At 42.0% G+C, this 20,650-nt stretch overlaps 1 protein-coding gene across 2 annotated transcripts in view; it reads right to left on the bottom strand.

The window, feature by feature from the left end:
• The window catches only part of LOC149807237 (leukemia inhibitory factor receptor-like), a 59,751-nt gene that overhangs the window by 25,107 nt on the left and 13,994 nt on the right, over positions 1-20,650 (bottom strand). For both annotated transcript variants that reach the window (XM_089963909.1, XM_089963915.1), the window contains exon 4: positions 7,263-7,474. In XM_089963909.1, coding sequence (XP_089820035.1) covers positions 7,263-7,474 — 212 coding nt within the window. The remainder of the gene's footprint in view (positions 1-7,262; positions 7,475-20,650) is intronic.

The following is a 20,650-nucleotide window of genomic DNA, read 5'->3' as shown; positions in this document are numbered from 1 at the left end:
TAAAGGGAGGTCTTGTTCAATACTATCAGAGCGGAAGAAGGTGAATCATGTTTTACATAGTTTTTTAATTTTTAATCCGAAAGCTAATGTGACGTGTAAATTGATGGACATCTTCCTTGACACTAATCCCTATGAAATCTCTGATAATATGGAGGTGTAGATTTTAAATCGAGTGGCATCGTCATAAGCATACTTCATCCGGTGTATTCCGAAATGTTCCACCCGATTTGTCTTTTGGAATTTTAAACAACACCACATAATGAACATTGGGACTGATTGTGCGATGCGTGTTACATTGCTGATTATATTTTGAGTAGTGTAAATAACACTGGTCAACAGTGAAATCATTACTGACTTGAAAAGGCCCTAATCTGTAGTATTTTGGTGTGCCGAACACGAATATAACCGTGAAAAATTTGTATTGGCTCTCGTTTTGAAGATATTCATATACCTCATTTTCTATGTTTCACTGTGTAAATTTCTCCAGTAGGACTGCAGCAACATCCGGAATAATGATGTAACATTGCATAATACCATCATGCTCACATCATCCACAGTTGATTGCATCATTTTCTGATGCAATGCAATACTAATGCCATGCGGCTGCTGAAGTAAGTTGACGTCAGCAGTGTACTATACATGTGTAGGCCTATTATACTAATGCCAGGCGGCTGCTGAAGCTGACGTAAGCAGTGTACTATATAAAGCCCAATCAGATAGGTTCAGCATTTAAAATATTTTAGACGTTGTGCGAGACAGTTCAAGCTACTGTTACATAAAACTTATTATTTTATCCATTTACGTACAATAAAGAACAGTAATGCCTCGAAAGTGTGTTAATACCGCGGACAATTTTTGCTATATTTGTGGGGAAGTGACATTTGCCAACCAGAAGAAAAGTATCAATTCTCAAGTGAAGAAGGCATATCATCTTTACTTCGGATGCAAGGTTGGTGACCAAGACAAGCCTTGGGCTCCGCATATATGCTGTGCTACATGTACAACACAGCTTTCACAGTGGTTGAATTGCAAAAGGTCATCAATGCCGTTTGCAGTCCCAATGGTGTGGAGAGAGCCAAGCAACCACCTAAATGACTGTTACTTCTGCTTGGTTCCTCCTCTTTCCGGCGGAATAACGAAGCGAAAGAAGTCGAGAATAGTCTACCCAAACATTCCGTCTGCATTGAGACCAGTTCCACATGGTGAGGGACTTCCTATTCCAGAACCTCCAGCAGAATATTCTCTTGATTCATCTGACGAAGACAAAGGTGAGTCGACCTGTTCTTCTCCTGGTCCATCAGCATGCAGTGATCCAGATTTTCACTGTGGTGCATCATCAACCCCACACAGAATAACACAGGAAGAACTAAATGACTTGATTCGTGATTTGGACTTATCAAAGAACAAGGCAGAATTGCTAGGATCAAGACTCCAACAATGGAATCTTCTAGAAGAAGATGTCACAATTACTGCATATCGAAAGCGCCACCAGCAATTGAAGCCTTTCTTCAGAAAGGAAAGTAATCTGATATTCTGTTCCGATATTGAGGGCCTCATGAATGCTTTAAAAATCACTCATGACCCACAAGAATGGAGACTATTTGTGGACTCTTCGAAACTGAGTCTCAAGGCTGTGCTTTTGCACAATGGAAACATTCTTCCATCTTTTCCAGTAGCGTATGCTGTCCACATGAAAGAGACATACGATAACTTAAGGCAGCTACTGAATTCCATTGAGTATAACAAGTACAGCTGGCACCTCTGTGGTGATTTGAAGGTAGTTGCCCTTTTAATGGGACTGCAGCAAGGATATACAAAATACATGTGTTTCTTATGCGAGTGGGATAGCCGAGCAAGGGAAATGCACTACATGAGGAAGGAATGGACTCACAGGCAGAATGTAGCCATTGGAGAGAAGAATATCCAACACCCAGCTCTGGTTGAGGCTCAGAAAATCTTGCTACCACCCCTTCACATCAAACTAGGTTTGATGAAGAACTTCGTGAAAGCCATTGACCGGACTTTGCCAGCATTCCGATACCTGCATGAAAAATTCCCTCGACTCAGCGAAGCAAAGATTAAAGAGGGAGTTTTTGTGGGTCCTCAGATTCGAGAGCTTTTCAAAGATGACCGGTTCAACAACTTGCTGGAAGGTGACGCGAAACAAGCATGGAATGCTTTTCGCCTAGTTTCTACAAACTTCCTCGGAAATGTTAGGGCAGAAAACTATAAGGAACTAGTAGAAGACATGTTGATGAAGTATAAGAAACTTGGCTGCAATATGTCTCTAAAGATTCACTTCCTTCATTCCCATTTGGATTTCTTTCCTAGCAACTGTGGTATTGTTAGTGATGAACACGGCGAACGTTTTCATCAAGATATCGCAACAATGGAACAAAGATACCAGGGAAAATGGTCCACTACAATGCTGGCTGACTACTGCTGGACACTCCTCAGAGATGCTCCCGAACAGCTGTACAAGAGACAGGCGAAGAAATCTAAGATGTAGTCAATGACTTGATTTTTTATAGGTAGGCTATTACAGTTGACCTTTTACTATTGGAATGCATTTCGTTATGTAAACATTAATTTCTTGCAGATTACAAAAAAACTAGAGCCAATTTTGCAATTTGACTGTCATATTCGTGTTCAGCACATAAAAATTGATAAGAATTGACTAATTTTATTTCAGTAACATGACTTTTGTAAAAATTTGTTGTCCAGTGTAATAGTAGCGTTGTGGTGATGTCTTTTTCGTCTAAACCAGTGGTTCCCAACCTTTTTCCGGACACCCCCCTTGGTTATCCTCAGCGCCCCCTGCCTTACCCCGTAACAAACATTCTTCAGCATTAGCGCCCCCCCCCCCTCCCGTAATCCCACCGCCCACTTTGGGAACCACTAGTCTAAACGAACGTTCAATTTCTTCTTCATTCTCTTGTAATGTAGCAACGAAGATGATATGCTTTTTTTCTGTAGTCAGATAATATCCCATCGTTTACAACAGGAATCCCGTGACTTTCTTGCAATGACGTGTAAGCCGATTGCAACTCATTGTAACACCACACGATACGTTGTGGAGAATCATCCCGAAAAGTCCCTTGTATTAAAAAACAAACAAACGTGTCATAAATTTGATTTTGCCTAAACCAGTCGGCCCAGAACTCAGCTTGTTCAAGGGATGACGATCTAACCTTTCATCAATTACTTTTATAACGGAAGATGCAACCGTAAATCTCAACAATATGTCAATATTTCAAAAAGAGTTAGTTTGTTCCTTGAGGAGGGAGACATACACGTCTTTGGCATAGCGAACTCCATGTGTTAAATCTAAGACCCTTCCAGGTGGGTACGTCCTTTCAGTGGTAAATATGTTGGTGTACATCACTAACTACACTATTCATGGTAAGTTTGAAATATGAGTGCAACAAAAGTCTTCTTCACCCAGCGGTAGAAAAATATCCATCACCCATCGCAGAACTTTTAACACAATGAGTTTCTGTAAACAAAGTTTTGGCGACTGTGTCTTTTAATGAAATGGTCATAAATTTGCCAGCTGGAATATGCCGGTACATGAAATCCAAGAGATCCAGTCACTAACTTACACACGACACGTCGTCCCCAAATCATTGGATTCGTATCGTCTTGTGAAATCAGTTCATTTATAACAGCATGGTAATGTTCCAAGTCTTGAATCATTTTACTGACTTCCGTCCACGGATTAGGTGGAAAAACTGCATGCTGAAGTCGTAATATTTTATAACATGTTCGCTGCAGAATTTATCTCATGTTGGCACAAAAGCTTTATTTTTGATCAGTATGTTTTTATATAGTAAACATATTTCAGTAGTTATTCATGTTTTACTGTATTGGATGAAGTTGTTATCTGCGTTCCACTTAAATCTGTACAATGTCCCTGTAGATGTGTTTAAGATGTGAATCTGCACATCCGGAATGTTCAGGACAAGCTGCATCTCCTGTTACAACTGAATGGTCTTAAACAAAGTAACAAAAAAGAGCGAAAACCAACAAGATTTGTAAAATTCAACAAAATTTACTTCTACAGAATACAAAGTGAAAATTTAAAAAAAATATACGGTATTGCGAAATAAATTCCAAATAATCCTGGAATTACTAACACATGTCCTAACGAATCAAGTTCTGAATAATCTTTGGTGATATTCTAAATAATGTCCAATGCTGAAAGTGTTTATGTGCCTGTAGTTGCCGGTAGTCTCTAATGTACCCGTGGCCTGAATTACATTGCTGTGTCAACAGTCCTTTGTTGAATCACAATAATATCACTCAAGATTTCCTTGTTTGAATTCACATAATTCCCACTTAATGTCTCATTCCTAGAACATTACTGAGCACTTTGTATTTCCAGAGAATAACAATTGATTGCACCCAAATCAAAAATCTGAATACAACAATATAAATTATTTCTACCCAGATGGTATCGCAAGAACGACTCACTTTCCAGTAAACAAGATTTATATTTAACAACCTAAGATATAAAATGAAATTCATTGTTCTAGAAAAATCAAGTTATAATTATCAAAACCATAAGCACGTGACAATCATCACTTAGACCAGGTTTAGCTATGTGAAAAAAAATACCTTGATTAAGATAATAATACTAATATTTATCTTTCAGTGAGAAAAAGATAAACAATGTTGTTTACAAAACTGTCAGTGATTTGGGAGAAGGTCAGCTACTAGATAAAATTTTAAATTACCCAAAGCATATCATAAAATAAGAAAACAACTAACCAACAAACAATGCGAAATGAAAAATATATCAAATGAAAGCGACTGTCGTATGCAGAGAAATTACGAAGAATGATTGTAGCGTATTTATATGACAGTTGTGTAACTATTGGCCTCATCGTCAGTGGAATCTAAACCCCAATGAGCGAAATGAGAATGAGTATAGGAGCCACGAAATATCTTGTCACGTCCACCTACACCCTACAGTTCCAACAGCGATAAAATACATTCGTGGTAAGCGCGATGAGCAACGCAGAACTTAGGAATACGAATCCCAGTATCTTACAAATATTCAAAGTCACAACAAGATTTATAAAGAAAATCTGTGCAATAGACCACTTTCTTTTCCTTGTTCTTTCTAAATCGTCCGATTATATATATATATATATATATATATATATATATATATATATATATATATATATATATATATATATATATATATATATATATATATATATATATATATATTGAACGCGGAAAGAAATGAAAATATCCTCTTATGTATAGTCCATCCCTCCTTCCCCCTCTCCCCTCCTCTCTCTTTCTATCAATACACACACACACACACACACACATATATATATATATATATATATATATATATATATATATATATATATATATATATATATATATATATATATATATATATATAGAGAGAGAGAGAGAGAGAGAGAGAGAGAGAGAGAGAGATAGATGGATAGATAGATATATAGATAGATAGATATAGTGTATCTATTTATGTATTGATAGATAGAGAGAGAGAGAGAGGAGGGGAGATGGGGAAGGAGGGAGGGACTATACGTAAGAGGATATTATCATTTCTTGCCACGTTCAATCGATAACATGAAAGAGTCACAAGAGATCAGACATCTGGTCAGAGATTTTTACACAGAGTGATAGAGCGATTCGCAACACGTTCAATAAGGCCTACAGGGACACTCAAGACTACTACTCTCGACATATCACGTGAAGATGCCTGCTAACTTTGTCATGAAAAAGGACAGAGGGTTGCCGAATACGCGCAAAGTTAAGGAAATCTGGTCCCGAGATAAACGTAAAGATCTCTGTTATAATAGTCAAGAAAGAGTGTATTGGTCTTGAGAGTTTCCAGACAGTCCAAACAGAGGTGTAAAAAGTGAAAATGGAGAAGCAGACGATGTGCCCCATCCTTCTAAAATATTGCATAGGAAAGTGAAGGCATAGTATAATGGCATTTCAGAAACAGAAAAGTAGAAATTTCATTGCGATTCTTATTCACGAGAATATATCAGAAAGGTAAGTTTATTAACGTTTTAACTTTTTTGTTTATTCATAGGATATACAAATAATTTGTGTAATTAAGTTGTGAATTCTTTTAACCGATAAACTGTCTCCTGCCGACCGACATTTAGTCCAGTTTTTGATTTATAGCACACAGTAGGGCTAGCTTACTAAGAGGTCTAGGTTGTGTCATAGACCCATAATGAATGCGACTAGCTGCTAGGGAGAGACATAAATTTTCTTGTAATAAGGTTGTGTGTATCAGCTGTCAGTGTGCGAACTGACCCATGTCAGCCTTGGTTCTGTTGAATTACGATAGGACGATATCTGACGTAACAAATGTTGGGATTATTGTTCGATCCCAGAAATAAAAAAGCCTTACCAATAATTTGGTTGCGTAATTATGTATTTATCTTAATGGGGAAATTAGGAGAGAGAGAGACAGAGAGACAGAGACAAAGAGAGACAAAGAGGGAGATATCGAAGAGGAAAACGGCGACTCTGACCTGTCACCAAAGCTGAATTTGGAAGGACCAGAAGCAACCAGGTTATGCAGGCATGCTGAGCAAGTGCGTTCGATCATTCACTCCATTTCATGATTAAAGTTGTTTATCGGTATAACAGAACGGCAATCTGCGTTATCTGTCAATTTGGTAATTTTATTTTTAAGAAAAAGTATACCATTCTACCATTCAATTGTTAAATTTCATTTTGTTTACATAATCGATTAAATTATTACATTTGATATACGGGGGTTCGTGATGTTCTTTTCTATATCTCTGTTTAGATTTCTGTTATTCCATCTACTGACTTCATATTTTATTTTATTATCTACTCGATCAGGGCAATAATACCGTTGTTGATCATTCTCTATATAACAATAACCAACACACCGCTACGACGTAACAAAACATATTTTCCGAACAGAAAACCCAATATTCGAGTAAATAATGATTAATATCAATCTAATTTATAAATGAGGACAGAAATACAAGTAACTCATATCATCGGGATCGCTACAGTGCAAATAAACAGTACATCAATATCATATGCTTACATTTTTCATGTATTCGAAAAAACATATTTTTTATGTTCTATCTGAAGTGTCTGATAGACTTGACTTAAGATGTGTTAAAACTGTGAGTAAAACTAATGGATGTTTAGTAGCTTTTATTCCAGCGATAGTAGTAAATATAGTAGTATAGTTAGAACGATTGGTCAGTGCTTACAGCATTCATCCGGATCGTAATTTCCAGTGGATTTAAACACTACATTCCCATCAGGTGAGTCAATGACCTCGATCGTTACGTCCAGATTCGTTGTCAAATCGAAACTATTGCTTGCATCCCACGTGATTGACGTTAACGTCATTTCTGGACATCTGTTTGACGTCTTGTTCGGACAAATCCATGTAACCTGTTTACTTTGACCAACATAGTGCCTGTTGAAGGAATTGCAAAACAGTTAGAGACATAGTTTCGTGTTGTTGTCTGTATGACTATATTTTAGATTTAAATTCTGTCGGCAGGTGGGTATATTCTCTTTTGAAATCACTAAAAGGAAATTTGTAGGAATTTCGCAAAGAAAAATTGTTTCCTATAATTCCAGTCTAATATATATATATATATATATATATATATATATATATATATATATATATATATATATATATAGAGAGAGAGAGAGAGAGAGAGAGAGAGAGAGAGAGAGAGAGAGAGGGAGAGAGAGAGAGTTTTATATTTCAGCTCTCCACTTTTCAAGATTGTTTGCTATCATGGAATAATCAACAAATGCCGCGCGCGATTGATTTGTCCTAACTGCAGTATAAGTAGTTAAGTGGGATACCCTAGGGACAATGGGACTTAGCATTAAAAAGACCCCTGGGACACTCTAGGGACAATGGAAATTTAACATGGAGAAAAATCGTGGGTCACTCTAGGGACAATGGGAATTTAACATAGAGTTTGGGTCTGTCTAGGGACAAGGGAAATTAACATGGGAATAGAGTTTGGGTTTGTCTAGGGACAAGGGGAATTGAATATGGGATTTTTTTTTTTTTTTTTTTTAAAGTTTTTTTTTAAATTTAAATTTAAATTTAAATTTAGAAAAGGGGTAGGCAATGGAAAGGCTATCTCTTTTCGAGAAATATGGCTGGCCCTGAAAAGGGCCTTTGGGTTTATGTTAATATTAATATTAACATAGATGGCATCTGTCACATCTTCTTCTTCTTCTTCTTCTTAAACTCCTTCTAACTACCGGTCCATACACAAGTACCCTCTTGAGACATCCTTGTCTTTCTATGTAAACTCTCCTCATCCATTGACTAGTATCTGTCCTATCAACAACAGTCCACTTGGACCTGACATACATGAGCATGTCCGTCCTAAACATCATGGAAGACACAAGGGTGGATGACTCAATGAGCGGGTACAAACACAAACACACAAACACAAACACACAAACACAAATACACAAACACATATGCTAAGAAACAATAAACAAATCCATAATCTACTATCCACACAATCGTACGTGAGCGGTTACAAAACCCAAACTATACTCTCCACATACGCTAAGAAACAATAAACAAAATCCAAAATCTACTATCCACACAATCGTACGTGAGCGGCTACAAAACCCAAACTATACTCTCCACATACGCTAAGAAACAATAAAGAAACCCATAATCTACTATTCACACAAACATACCTTAGCTCTTAGAAGCACCAACACACAAACACATACCCTCACACTATCTTAGAAAAGAGTTAGTGTTTATATTCACACTACTCTACCTACACATTGGCAAATTGATGGTTATTTCTTTTCTAGAGTATTGGGTAGCCCTGAAAAGGGCTGTTTTTTTGTTTGCTATGGCATTCTTTTTAGTTTCTAAGAATGCGATGTCCTCTGAGGATAGACTTTCTGGCGATAGGTCTGCTTCTTCGGAAAGAGAAGAAGAACTCTTTGGTGTCGATACGACAATCGACAAAGCCTCTGTCAGCTTCAGGTTGCTGCTGCTGCTGTTGTTGTTGTTGTTGTTACTGCTGTTGCTGCTGTCTCTGAAGTCTGTACTTCTCTGTCCATTCTTCTTTTTCCCTGTTCATTTCTTCTCTGAAGAGCTCTTCTATCAGGTCTTCAGTGATTTTTAACATTCTCACATTCTCTATTTCTTCTGGCTTCGGTATCAGACTGTGTCTGACCCTATGCAAATTCACGTAGGCTTCGTTGAGTTTAGCTAGTTTGGAGCACATCTTCTTAGGAGGATGAGTCAACAATGGATGGTTAGACTGGAAACAACCCGGTTCTTAAAGTCAAAGCGCGGACGTGAAGGAAAACATCCCCCACACGGTTTTTGAGTCGCAACGTTTAGTGAGTGTCATGAGAGGGATAGTAAGAAATGAAAGAGCATCAATCCAACATTCTTATAGCTAAACAAAAGACAAAGGCATTTTTTTCAAAGCACAACATTTTTTATTCAAAAATCACTTAACACTAAACAACAACTCTAACATTTTTAACAATAATCCAACAATATAGCATCAAACAATTTTTTCAAAACACAACATTTTTTATTCAAAAATCACTTAACACTAAACAACAACAACTCTAACATTTTTTAACAACAATGCAACACTAAAAGTTTCTCCACTAGGTAAAGAGGGATAACAGTCTTCCATGGTTTCTAGTAATCTAGGATGACTTCTCTCAAACTGTTGATTTCTATGGTATTATCGAATTCTGCATACAGGATGACGTTCACCGTTTCATCATGGTCTCGGTCTTTAAACTGAATTTCCACACGAATCTGGCCGGATTTTATAGGGTGGAAATGTCCCTCGTCGCTGCCTTGGTCTGGAGTGAAATCGAAAGCCCACAAAGCGTAGCCTCCTGCATAATCCTCGTACGTAATACCGTGACTGGTATTGGTTCCTAACTGTCCGGTGGCTTCGTACAGGGACAAGTACGATCTCAAGTAATTCTTCTTGGTAAAGTCAGGTTCGAAAGGTCGGGTACACAAGGTCTTGCCATCGCGACTGACTTCGATTTTGGACACGCCAAAGTGTTGAAAGTAGAAAGGATTTTTTTCGGCAGCTCCGTTGAAGGCTGTATTCTCGACGATACCAACGATCAAACGTTTGGGTAACTGTCCTTGGAACAGATGATCTTCGATCATGGATCGCTGTCCCTTGGGAATGGTGAAGGTTTTCACTTCCACGCGTCGTATGGGATACTTGGCGGTCGTTCTGCTCAACGTCTGACTAATGTCGTTTCCCACTTTAGGTAACACTTCCACACGGCGTACGTAGAGTCTGGCTTCTAGGATTTTGGTTTTGTAACCGTCACTATCAGCCATCAAATGGAAAGCGGCACTGCTACGATTCAGTCTCAGGCGGACATCCACCCCGTTCAGCAAATACTTTTCTTGCAACCACATGTCCAAATGCAAACGATCCATCAGTTCTAAACTTGTGTCGGCTCCCGTGATTCTCTTTCTTCGTTCTACAAATCCATCATTGTTGTCTTTCTTTTCATCAGTTTCCAATATTTCAAACTTGGTAGGTTCGTCAGCTTCCCATACCACACAGGCATTGAGATGAGTGTTCTTGGCATCTATTCCGTACGTCAAGAGATTTTCCAGGTAGGCACGATAAGGGTAAGTATCCATGCTGCTACTGACCAGTTTGTTATTCAAGTACAAGTCCACTCCACTGAACAAGGAATGCATGAAATTGTTGACGGGAGCTACTGCTTCATCGTCTATAGCACCTCCAGTCTTATCTAGAATTTTGACTTTCAGGTACAAGTAACTGCTATTCAGATTGATGTAATCTTCGGGCTGTCCTTTGATTTCAAACTCGATGGGAGCGGAATCGGTCAGTGAGGAGACGGGGTGAAATTCCACCCACTGGGATTCTTGCATCGTCAACATCGTGGGGGGCATGGCAAACAGGTCCAGTTCCGTCTTGGAACAAGCGCAAGATTCTCGGTGCATCATTTTTTTGTCTCTTTTCTCAATAATCGAAAACGTCTAAGTCTCGAACGGTTCTTCTTTTCTTGGCCTTTCTCGCTTGAAGTCTGGTGAAAGGGTGTTTTCTTCGTCGTCTCTTTCTGCCTTGTCCTTGCTGAATGCCTGACTCCGTAGCGTGCAGGGCCTTTATAGGTGTTTCTCGTTGGCCTAAAATGTCTTTCCCCGTTTGCAGCAAGACATTTTTGCCTGCCCTCATGAAGGCTTCTTTAGGGTTTTGTTTGTCGATGATGACATTTTGGAGAAATTCTTTGCCTTGCGTCAGTGCCGCATCTTTCAAGGCGTGCAATCCGCGTGTCACCATCGGTTTCAACACTGGGGCCACCGAACGAAAGGCCGATTTTAACATATCTCCTAAGCCGTGTCCTCGCTGTCGAGCAACCCCTCGGTACACTGGATACATGACTTACTTACGAGTCGTGAGAAAACCGTTTTCGAAAATGGAGTTTCACCGTGACTTTTCCTTTGGTGAATGGAATATTTTGTCCCAGATCTCCTTTTATAGCAATGTTGACCGTGTCCAAATACGACTTACTGACAGGCAAATAGTGAGGATGTACAAATTCGCGGTGGACGTGGTAAGTGTTTCCACCTTCCTCGTCAGCGCCCGTGGCAGAATCTACTTTGAAAGGAATGACACGCAGTAACGGTACGGAGGTGTGTCCCACCACGTTATACTCCACCACATCGGAGTACACAAACATCAAATTCAGTCCTTGGTTCAGTTCTACCGGGGCACGAAATAACTTGCTAAAAGACTCGTTGTCGTAAACGATGTGTAATTCGTTTTTCTTCATCATGGTCTTTCTCATGTCCATGTCCCCGCCCAACATGTCAAACAATTCAGGACAAAATAAAATGGACATGATTTTACTTCGTTCAAATTTCATCAAGAAGCGACGAGCTGCTTTGTGGTACTCCATGGTGACACTTTTGTTGACATGCTCCAAAGCTTTCAGAAACACGACATTAAACCTGGAGATTATGGTGCTGACCAAATGTTGACCACTAAAATAATAGCCTGGGGGAATGAACAAGTGATAGGTGGTGTACTTTTGATTTTGTGTACGGGTTTTCTTGTCATATTTGACATTGCTATCCATCCACTGTTGCATTTGCTCGTCATGAACTTCCACATCAAAAAAATTTTGATTGGGAAGGACATTGAGGACTTGGGTCGGGTGAATCATTTCTACTAAAGCCACTTCCCAATGGGCTTCGTGATCTAACTGGATGGCTTGAGGTAATTTGGCCGTGTAACAGCACAACGTGTTCTTGGGAAACACCTCCATGGAACTGTCACTGGGTAAGGTTAAGTAAAATTGGTTTTGGTGACTCATAATTCCAGAGTTCTGTGGCTGTCCGAGCGGATATTACTGGAAGTAAGAGGCGTATCTCCGTCTAAAATGGGGTTCTGGTTGTGGTTGAAGTGGTGACTGGCACTGGCACTGGACACAAGGTTCCCGGGGTTCCCGTTCGAGGTGAATTTCAGGGAGGGATTGGGAAGCAGGTAACCGATGCAACTGCTCAATAAAATGGTCCACAATTGTTTGTCTCCTTGTTGCAAACTAAATTGGCGATGGCTGCCCCGATGACACAATACACCACGAAGATTAGGCAGAAAAAGACGATTTGCGTTTTAGGCACACGTTCTCCACACCACACCCACAAGGGTTGTTTTTGTAAATCTTGCACAGAAGAACTAGGTGAAGGAGGAGTGGTCGACGTAGCTGCGTCTGCTGTGTGAAAGGGCATGATGGTCACTTCTTTTTATAGTCGATGACTTGCGAAGCGTCGATCCAAGAATCGAAACTGGGTGGATATCCTTTCCAACGTACTTTGACTTCTTTGACACGTCGTTTGCCCACTTTACGGGTTCTGCGTTCGAGAATGCTTTCGATGTCGTACACGTCGTCTTCTTTTTTGGTGACACGTTGTAACTCGGGCAAATAAAACGTTCCTTTGAGCACTTCTCCGTTCATGTCTTCCAATTTATAGACGGCAGGATGACGGCCATGCACTCGTCCAGTGACGCGAAACAATTCGGTCGTCCAGTTAGGTAAGTAACCTTTGTCGAAAGTGCGTTTGGTTTTGCCAATGCGCACCCAATCTCCTACGGCCAACATTCCACTTTTCTCGGGGACAGCCCTCGTCGGGGACGTACCAAACAGACGCTCAAACACCAACACTTCGTTGTCGGGAGTCACGTCTTGCAGGGCACGTCCGATGCTTCGATGGTAAGATTGGTTGTACGCTTGCACCAGGTGCGGTAAGATGTCGATGTACTTCAGAGTGTGGTGATGCGTAAAATATTTCCACATGCGTTCTTTCAAAGTGCGTTGAAAACGTTCCACGATGCTGGCTTTGGTTTCGGGATTCTCGGTGGTAAAAAAAATGAATGTCACGTTTCTTTAATTCTTTTTGGAAAGCTTGGTTCAGAAATTCGGTGCCTTTGTCCGTTTGCCATCGAAGAGGGTGACGACCGCTTTGTTTCAACACCCGTTGCAGGGCTCGCACTAACTCGCTGCTCGATTTGGAAGTCAAGGGCACGACCCAGGCAAATTTGGAAAAGACGTCGATGACACAAAACAAATATTTGTAGCCACGATTGTAGCTGGCCAAATGAGAGACATCGGCTAAATCGGCTTGCCATTGATGATCGATGCCTTCCACTCGGGTGCGACTTCTGGCAAACTTGCGTCGAATGGGTTTGTGTAAAGTGTAGGTAGCTTGCTCTTGTAACCATCGTTGCACTTGAGGTAAACGGAGACTTTTCAGTCGAGTTTTGGCAGCACGATACAAGTTTTGAACTCCTGCGTAACCTGCAGGATGCGAGGGATCGTAGTAAATGCTGGCTAAGACTTTTTCCATTTTTGGTGTGTTGGTTCGTGTGTTAATAAGACACCCACTCTTGGAGGAGGCTACTCTTTTTCTCTTGGGGTATTTTCTTGGATTGCAATGCTTTGCGTGTGCGGCCAGCAATAGGTGTCGAAGAGGAGAAGGATGTCTGAGCGGGGGATATCGGTTCTTGTTTCACTTCTGTCTTCACTTCTGTCTTCACTTTCTTTTTCTCTTGTGAGGAAGAAGGGGTGGCCATCATCTTTTTAATCCATCCAATTCTGGAGGTAGGTGGTGTTGTTAACTTGCGTACTTTTTCTGGTGGAGTTTGAAACCCTTCCTCTTCTTCTCCTTTCTCTGTCTTGGTCACGGGTACTGGTGGTACTGGTACTGGTACTGGTGATGGTGCTGGACTTTTCATCAAGGTCTTAAAATCTTTCAGAGTGGGTAGAGCTGTTTCGTCTAAAGCTTTCTGGTGAAAGAGTTGCAGTCGTTGCAAGAGTTGACCGTACTTTTGCGATTTTTCTGTTTCGGACAAATCTTGGCGATCCATCAAGGACTGCAATTCGTGTTGTAACTGGGACATCTCGCTCAAATGGGGATTGGGAGGTAAATGCGGGGTGTGTTGTTCTTGCCACCGATGGTATTCCATCCATCGTTTGTAAGGTACTAAAGCTAGGTTTCGTCCTTCCATGGGGTTGTCAGGGGTCGATTCTGAGATCTTGGAACTTCCGAGGCCTTTTTATCTTGCTCCCACCAGTCCTCCCAACATGGTTCCCAAGACTCCTTTCAGTATGGGGCCTAACAAGAGAGGTAAAATACCTCCACGTTGCACTAACATCTTCTTTTTTTGACGAATGGGAATTTTCTTTTGAACCATTTGGCGAAGAACGTGACGATGTTTGCCTAAGCATGGTTTCTGGTGTTTGGACAAAGGGATCGTGCCTTTCAAAACGTTCAAACAACATTCGCACACGGTATCGATGACCTCTTTGGAGGCTGTTTGAATGAGGTTTTTTCGTAGGGGTGGAGAAGCTTTGGACAGGACAGATAACATGTCCCCATGTTTTCCTAAACGTGGTGGCAGTCCTTTCCTTTTCTTTCCTTGGGGTTTTCTGGAGGGTGACATCTTTGAGTCTTCAGGAGCACCAAAAAAAAAAACACTGATACCCGACTTGGTCACAGGCCTTTTTTATACTGGAACGCGTCGCCACTGATTGTCTTTACGTCGTATTAGTTTGAGGACAGGCATGACACGTCGTGCAGGGGTACGTAACGGACTAAATCGAGCCAGTTCTTGCTTGGACAAATCCAGCAAACTTTGTAACATGCCCGATCTTTCTTGAACTTTGATTTTGGGAGAAGGTACTTTGTGAGCAGCAGCCACTGCCACTAAATTGGAAGGTCCTGCCACTGGGGAAGTTCTTTTGGGGGTCATCAACGGAGAAGTTCTTGGTGTGATCAACGTCTCCAAGTACTCTTCAGTTCTGGGTGTCATTAACGGAGAAGTGGACAAACGTGAAGCTGCCGGAGACGCAGTCACCGCCGTGGCAGGTCGTGGTTTGCGAGTGTAAGGTTGCGTCCTGGCCGAAGTGCCTCTCTTGCGACTAGTTTTCTGTGGACTTTTCTTTTTCTGGGGGCTTCTTTTCTTTTTCCGGGGTGGTGTCTGGTCAGAGGAGGGTCCTGCCACTGGAGAAGTTCTCCTTGGGGACCTGGTCTTTTTCTTCTTGGGGCTTCGTTGGACTTTTGTCTTGGGGATAACTTTGGGGGCATTAGGATCCCATCTTAAGAGTGAGCGAATGATGACCCCTCCTAGAGTACCGCTCCCTCCAGGTTTCAAAATGATTTGTTTTTGGTTTGAGTGTCGATGCGGGGATCGGCCAGTTGGACCAAAGCGACTTTGTTTCGATCGAAAAAGCGTTTGGTTTGATGAGGAATCTGAATGATTCCTTGGAGTAATTGACGTGCTGTCACCGTGAACCATCGTAAGACTTCTTTGAGACTAGCTTCTAAGACACGAGCTCGTGTTTGTGGATCTTTTTCTCGACTGATGCCATACAAGGCACGAATCAATTTGACGGGAAGATGCGACTGAAGGGACGTCATGTTCGCACTGAGAGTGAGACAGACGAAAAAAGGGTCTGAGGTTTTTATAGATTTTTTTATGTGGAGTGAAATGAAGTCGAGGACGGAGACGTGTACAGGACAGGCCCTCCGTCTTGGCACCAGTGGTGAAACAAGTGGGTACGAAATCGCAAATCCTCGGGAGTCGTAGGTTTCAAATCGACGAGTAAATAGGCGTGTGGAGTTTGAGTGGCATCGTCGTACGCCTGAGTCAGCCAAGGCGTTCCTAACTGTTTGGCTAAGACTTGCACTTGCGATTTATCTCGAGGGCTTTTAAACAAGACCACGTAATGCGCATTGAGACTAATGGTGCGATGGGCTTTACTTTGTTGAAACAAATTTTGGGTGATGTAAACGACACTGGCATTACGGTGATGCCCTTTGCGCGTGAACCACAGTTTAATTTCTTCTTCGTCTTCTCCTAACATGTCGTCGAAAATGACCAAATGGGTTTGACGGGAGTCAGAGACGATGCCGTCGTCTTCTTTAGGAATGCCTTCCACAAACACGATGGAATCGCCTTGACTTTCTCGCAAGAGGCTGTACGCCGATTGCCACTCTTTGTAACACCACACGATTCGTTGAGGGGGTCGATCGATCAAATGATGTTTATGTTCGATCAAACGTTTAACGAATTCGGTTTTGCCTGAACCGCTAGGTCCAGCAATGAGCATGTTAAAGGGATGGCGAAGATACAAAGCCTCCCAACTGGCACGATCTAAGTGTTCGTCGATGACTTTGACAGCAGAGGAAGAGGGAGCAGAGACAGCAGAGGTAGCCATGGTGTGAGAAATGTCACTTGTGACACGAAAAAACAAACAAGACAAGAGTTTATATACTTTTTCAGAACACGTTTATTGAATGTTTCAAACATGAATACGAAAGACAAAAATGCATAAAAGCCAAAGGCTTAAGTACAAGAATAAAAGGCACATGATAACCATGAACGTGGAATAAACACAAGTGTCTGTACAACATGTTTTGGGTAAAGTTCTAACCAGTTCTATAGTAGGGGTAAGGTCACACAAGTGTCCTCCCGAAAGGGTCTTTCAGGCCTGTCCACGACAGTCCTGTCCTGGGTGACGGGTTCTTCTGGCACCGTCACTAACACAGGTTGAAAAGTAACTTTTTTCCTTGAATAACTCTCGTGCATACTGGGCCACCTCTTGTGTCCAAGCCTCAAAACCCTGGTCTCGGTGATGTCCAACATTTGACTCCTAACCAATCTGGTTTCTTCTTCGTCAACGACATGGTAAGTTACTTCAATGAACAATGAACTATCGATCTTGCCTAGGGTTCCTTTTCATATACAGACCAATACCGACGTGACCGTACGGTAAGGTGAAGTGATTGGGAAGTCGCACTCGCTTCTGGTATACAATTTGATAGACTTTTTCCAAGGGTCGACTGACGATGTGGTGAGTGGGTAAACGTACAATCTTGTTCGGTTGATAGGTGGTCACTTTAAAGTTTCCATCCTCTCTCGATTGCAAGGCTTGTTTCAATACCCCAAAGTTGACCACTCGACTGGTACGATGATTCAGAGTCAGTCCTTTCACTTTGCACGTCGTGTGCACTTCTCCTTGTTTGTCCCGGTATTCGTAGCCGTAATTTTTGGGACCACCACTGACGAAACTTAGAATCTTGTCGTCGGGATGCTCGTCTGTCCAGGCTCCTAAACGGTCTCCTTCGATGTCAGGGTGCTGTTGAATCGGGTGATGGATGTAAATGCAACTGTCCGTGTCAAAGTACAGGACGCGTTCTTCTAACAGTTCTAAAGCTTCGTACAATTTTAAGCGAGCATGAGCTGTCACGTAAGCCGCAATGATGACATTTCCAAAAGGGTCGTCTTGTACAAAGTCCAGATCTTCTTCGTAATTGACCAAGATCAAATCCTCTCGAACGACGTCCACGTGTTTCATGTATTTGGTTTTGTCGTGAATCATCTGGAAGTAGCGGGAAGGTTGTGTCAAATATTCCGTCTTGGGTAAACACGGTCGTTGTGCCATTTTACCCCACAAGCAATTTAACATCACTTTGGCAAACGATCGCCTGCCTTCGTTTTTTTCGATGTGGTCTAAAGAGATGCCTTCTTGTGCGTAGTATTTCTCTTTGAATTGTATTTGGTCTTCGGGAGTGTGACACCAGGAAGGATAGCCGCTGGCTTCTTGTTTCAGTTTCAAAAAGGCATCCACTTAGTCGGCGAAAATGCCTTTCTGAGTAGGGTCACCCTTGTGGTACTGTTGTGTCTTGGGAAAGTGGCAAATTTCGTACACTTCTAACAGTTGGTATCCCATGTCCAGAGCTTTGAACAATTCCACGCTGACCCAGGTTCCCGTCAAGGCACGTTCTTCCTGGCTGTGATGGCAAGGTTGGTCCTGGTTGCACGTTTCGGCACAAGTACGGCACAATGGAAACATCAGTTTGCCTTGACAATGGTGAGGTAAGACGGGATGGTATAGGTTCATGGGAGGCAAAACTTTACACTTGATCAAGCCTTCGTATTGTCGAATGTTTTTCAGGTCGATGTGTTCCGTGAACAATTGCGGGTGCCCTACAGGAAAGCGACAATATTTGCACACGTAGGGATACAGCGAACACACGTCCAAGTATTTGATTTCTTCTCCTTTCTCTTCGTCGGCTTGGTACAGCAAACAGGTGGCATTGGTCCTTCCTCCGTACAAACTATCCCTCGGGTTCAGTGGGTCCATGAACTGGTAACTTTCCACGAGGCGTTTAAACTCGGGATCGGTTTTCAAACGGTGATCGTACTCGTGTTCCCACATTTCCACCACTTGGTATCCTTGCTGTTCTAACTTTAGGCGTCGCTGACAAGTGTCCTGGTACAAGTCTTCCATGGTTCGTTGCAAAAACTGATTTTTAGTGCCACGGTCAGGGTAACAGACGGGACATCCGTGAAATAAGCAACCGTTAAACTCGTACACGATCTTGGGGTTTTCTAAGTCCCAGCCATCGACCGAATACGTTCCGATGGTCTTTTCGCCACCTCCGTTGCGGGCATGCTGAATCCATTTGTCTTCCTTGTCGCACAAGTAATGTAACCAACGTAGGGCTTTGACCGAGTATTGACGCTTGACATAGTGGGTCGTTTGAGGACTGATGACAGCCACGATGTTTTCAGGCATGAATCGTTGGCGGTACACTAAGGAACACGCTTTGGCAATGGTGCAAGCTTCTTTCAAAGGATCGACCCCTCCGTGTTCCATGAACAGTTCTCGAAATTTTCCACAGCAACGCCGTAAAATGTCCACGTCGGAACGACAATACTTTAACATTTCTTCCTGAAAGTCGAAAGGGTCCGAGGCGTGAGCTTGGTACCAAGCGTAGAAAGCTTCTCGTTGTTCGGTACGCATGTTGTCGGGGTCGTAATAGTGAGTCTCAGGCAAATGGGGTAGAACAGCATGTTGATCGGCTTCCGTATTGAAAAAGTGTGGAAAGTACCCTTGAGCCATTTCTGTCATTCCAAACGTTTTAGGCATTCGGCTCAAAGGCATGGCCAAGTAACTCATCGAATCTTTAAACTGTACTTGTCCCACTTGCATGAAAATGATTTTGGCTCCGTTCAAAATCACTTTAGGACGTTCGGTGCCATGTTCCGTATAGTACCTCAAAAGAAACTGTCCATCGTATCCGGAGAAATTGTGAGCCATCACCGTGGCATGACGATGACAATCTCCGTAACGTTCGATGTCCTCTTGGCTCCACGTCTTGTCGATGGGGTCTAAGACCCATTGGGCAAAATCGGCTAACGTGTTTGGTCCCCGAAAGATTTTTTCACGCCCTCCAGGAATCTTGCTGCAGTGAGGGCAATGACTGAAGATAGGTTCTTGAATGCACTTCTCGCACGCTCGATGAGCCACGCAGAAATTAGGGATGTGAATGCCAGTCTCTTGCATGCATTCGAAATCGAAAAAGATGAAATTGCCTTTCTTCTTGTGACCGTCCTCTTTCTCTGGTGGGGGTTGGTATTTTTGCACGTAGCATTCGTGTTCCAAGTCCACGATGTGGTGACAAATGTGACATTTTTTCTTTCCTCGACATACGTGATCCTTGGCATTGTTGGTAAGTACGCCTTGTCCACAGGTTGGGCACAATCTCAAGAGTTGACAAGCACATTTCTGCTGTGAACCTTGCGTCTTCAGATGTTGCTGGTAACAGGCAGGGCTGACAAACGTACGCAGACAAGTTGAACAAGGCACTGGTTCTTCACTCAGACAGGGTGGAGAGGCCAAACATCCTGGGCATTTCAATCCACAATGCTTGTGTTGTTCTCGATTGTTATAACCATAATCACATTTCTCACAATAATAACCGTATCCCAGGAATCCAGTGATACTGGTAATGGTATCGAAATGGTCATCGTAATGATAGACATGAATGTATTTTCCGTCCTTAAAGTCTTGGCCTCGAAACAACAGAGACCCGCGCATTTCTTGAGGGTGCACTTTCAAGGTGTATCGTGGAGCTAGGGCATCTTGCAATTTTTGCATCTCAGGAATGCCACAGGGTGTGTCTTTGGACAGGCCAGCTTGTTGCAACAGGAGTTCTGCTTCGTTTCGTTGTTTGGTTCGGTTCGATTTTCGAATGTTCTCCCAGGTTCTTTTC

This window comes from Sinohyriopsis cumingii, chromosome 1 (genome assembly GCF_028554795.1).
Source record: "Sinohyriopsis cumingii isolate HCF-2022 chromosome 1, ASM2855479v2, whole genome shotgun sequence".
NCBI classification, from domain to species: domain Eukaryota; kingdom Metazoa; phylum Mollusca; class Bivalvia; order Unionida; family Unionidae; genus Sinohyriopsis; species Sinohyriopsis cumingii.
Note: the sequence above shows the minus strand (reverse complement) of the source record. Positions and strands in the feature narration are given on the sequence as shown.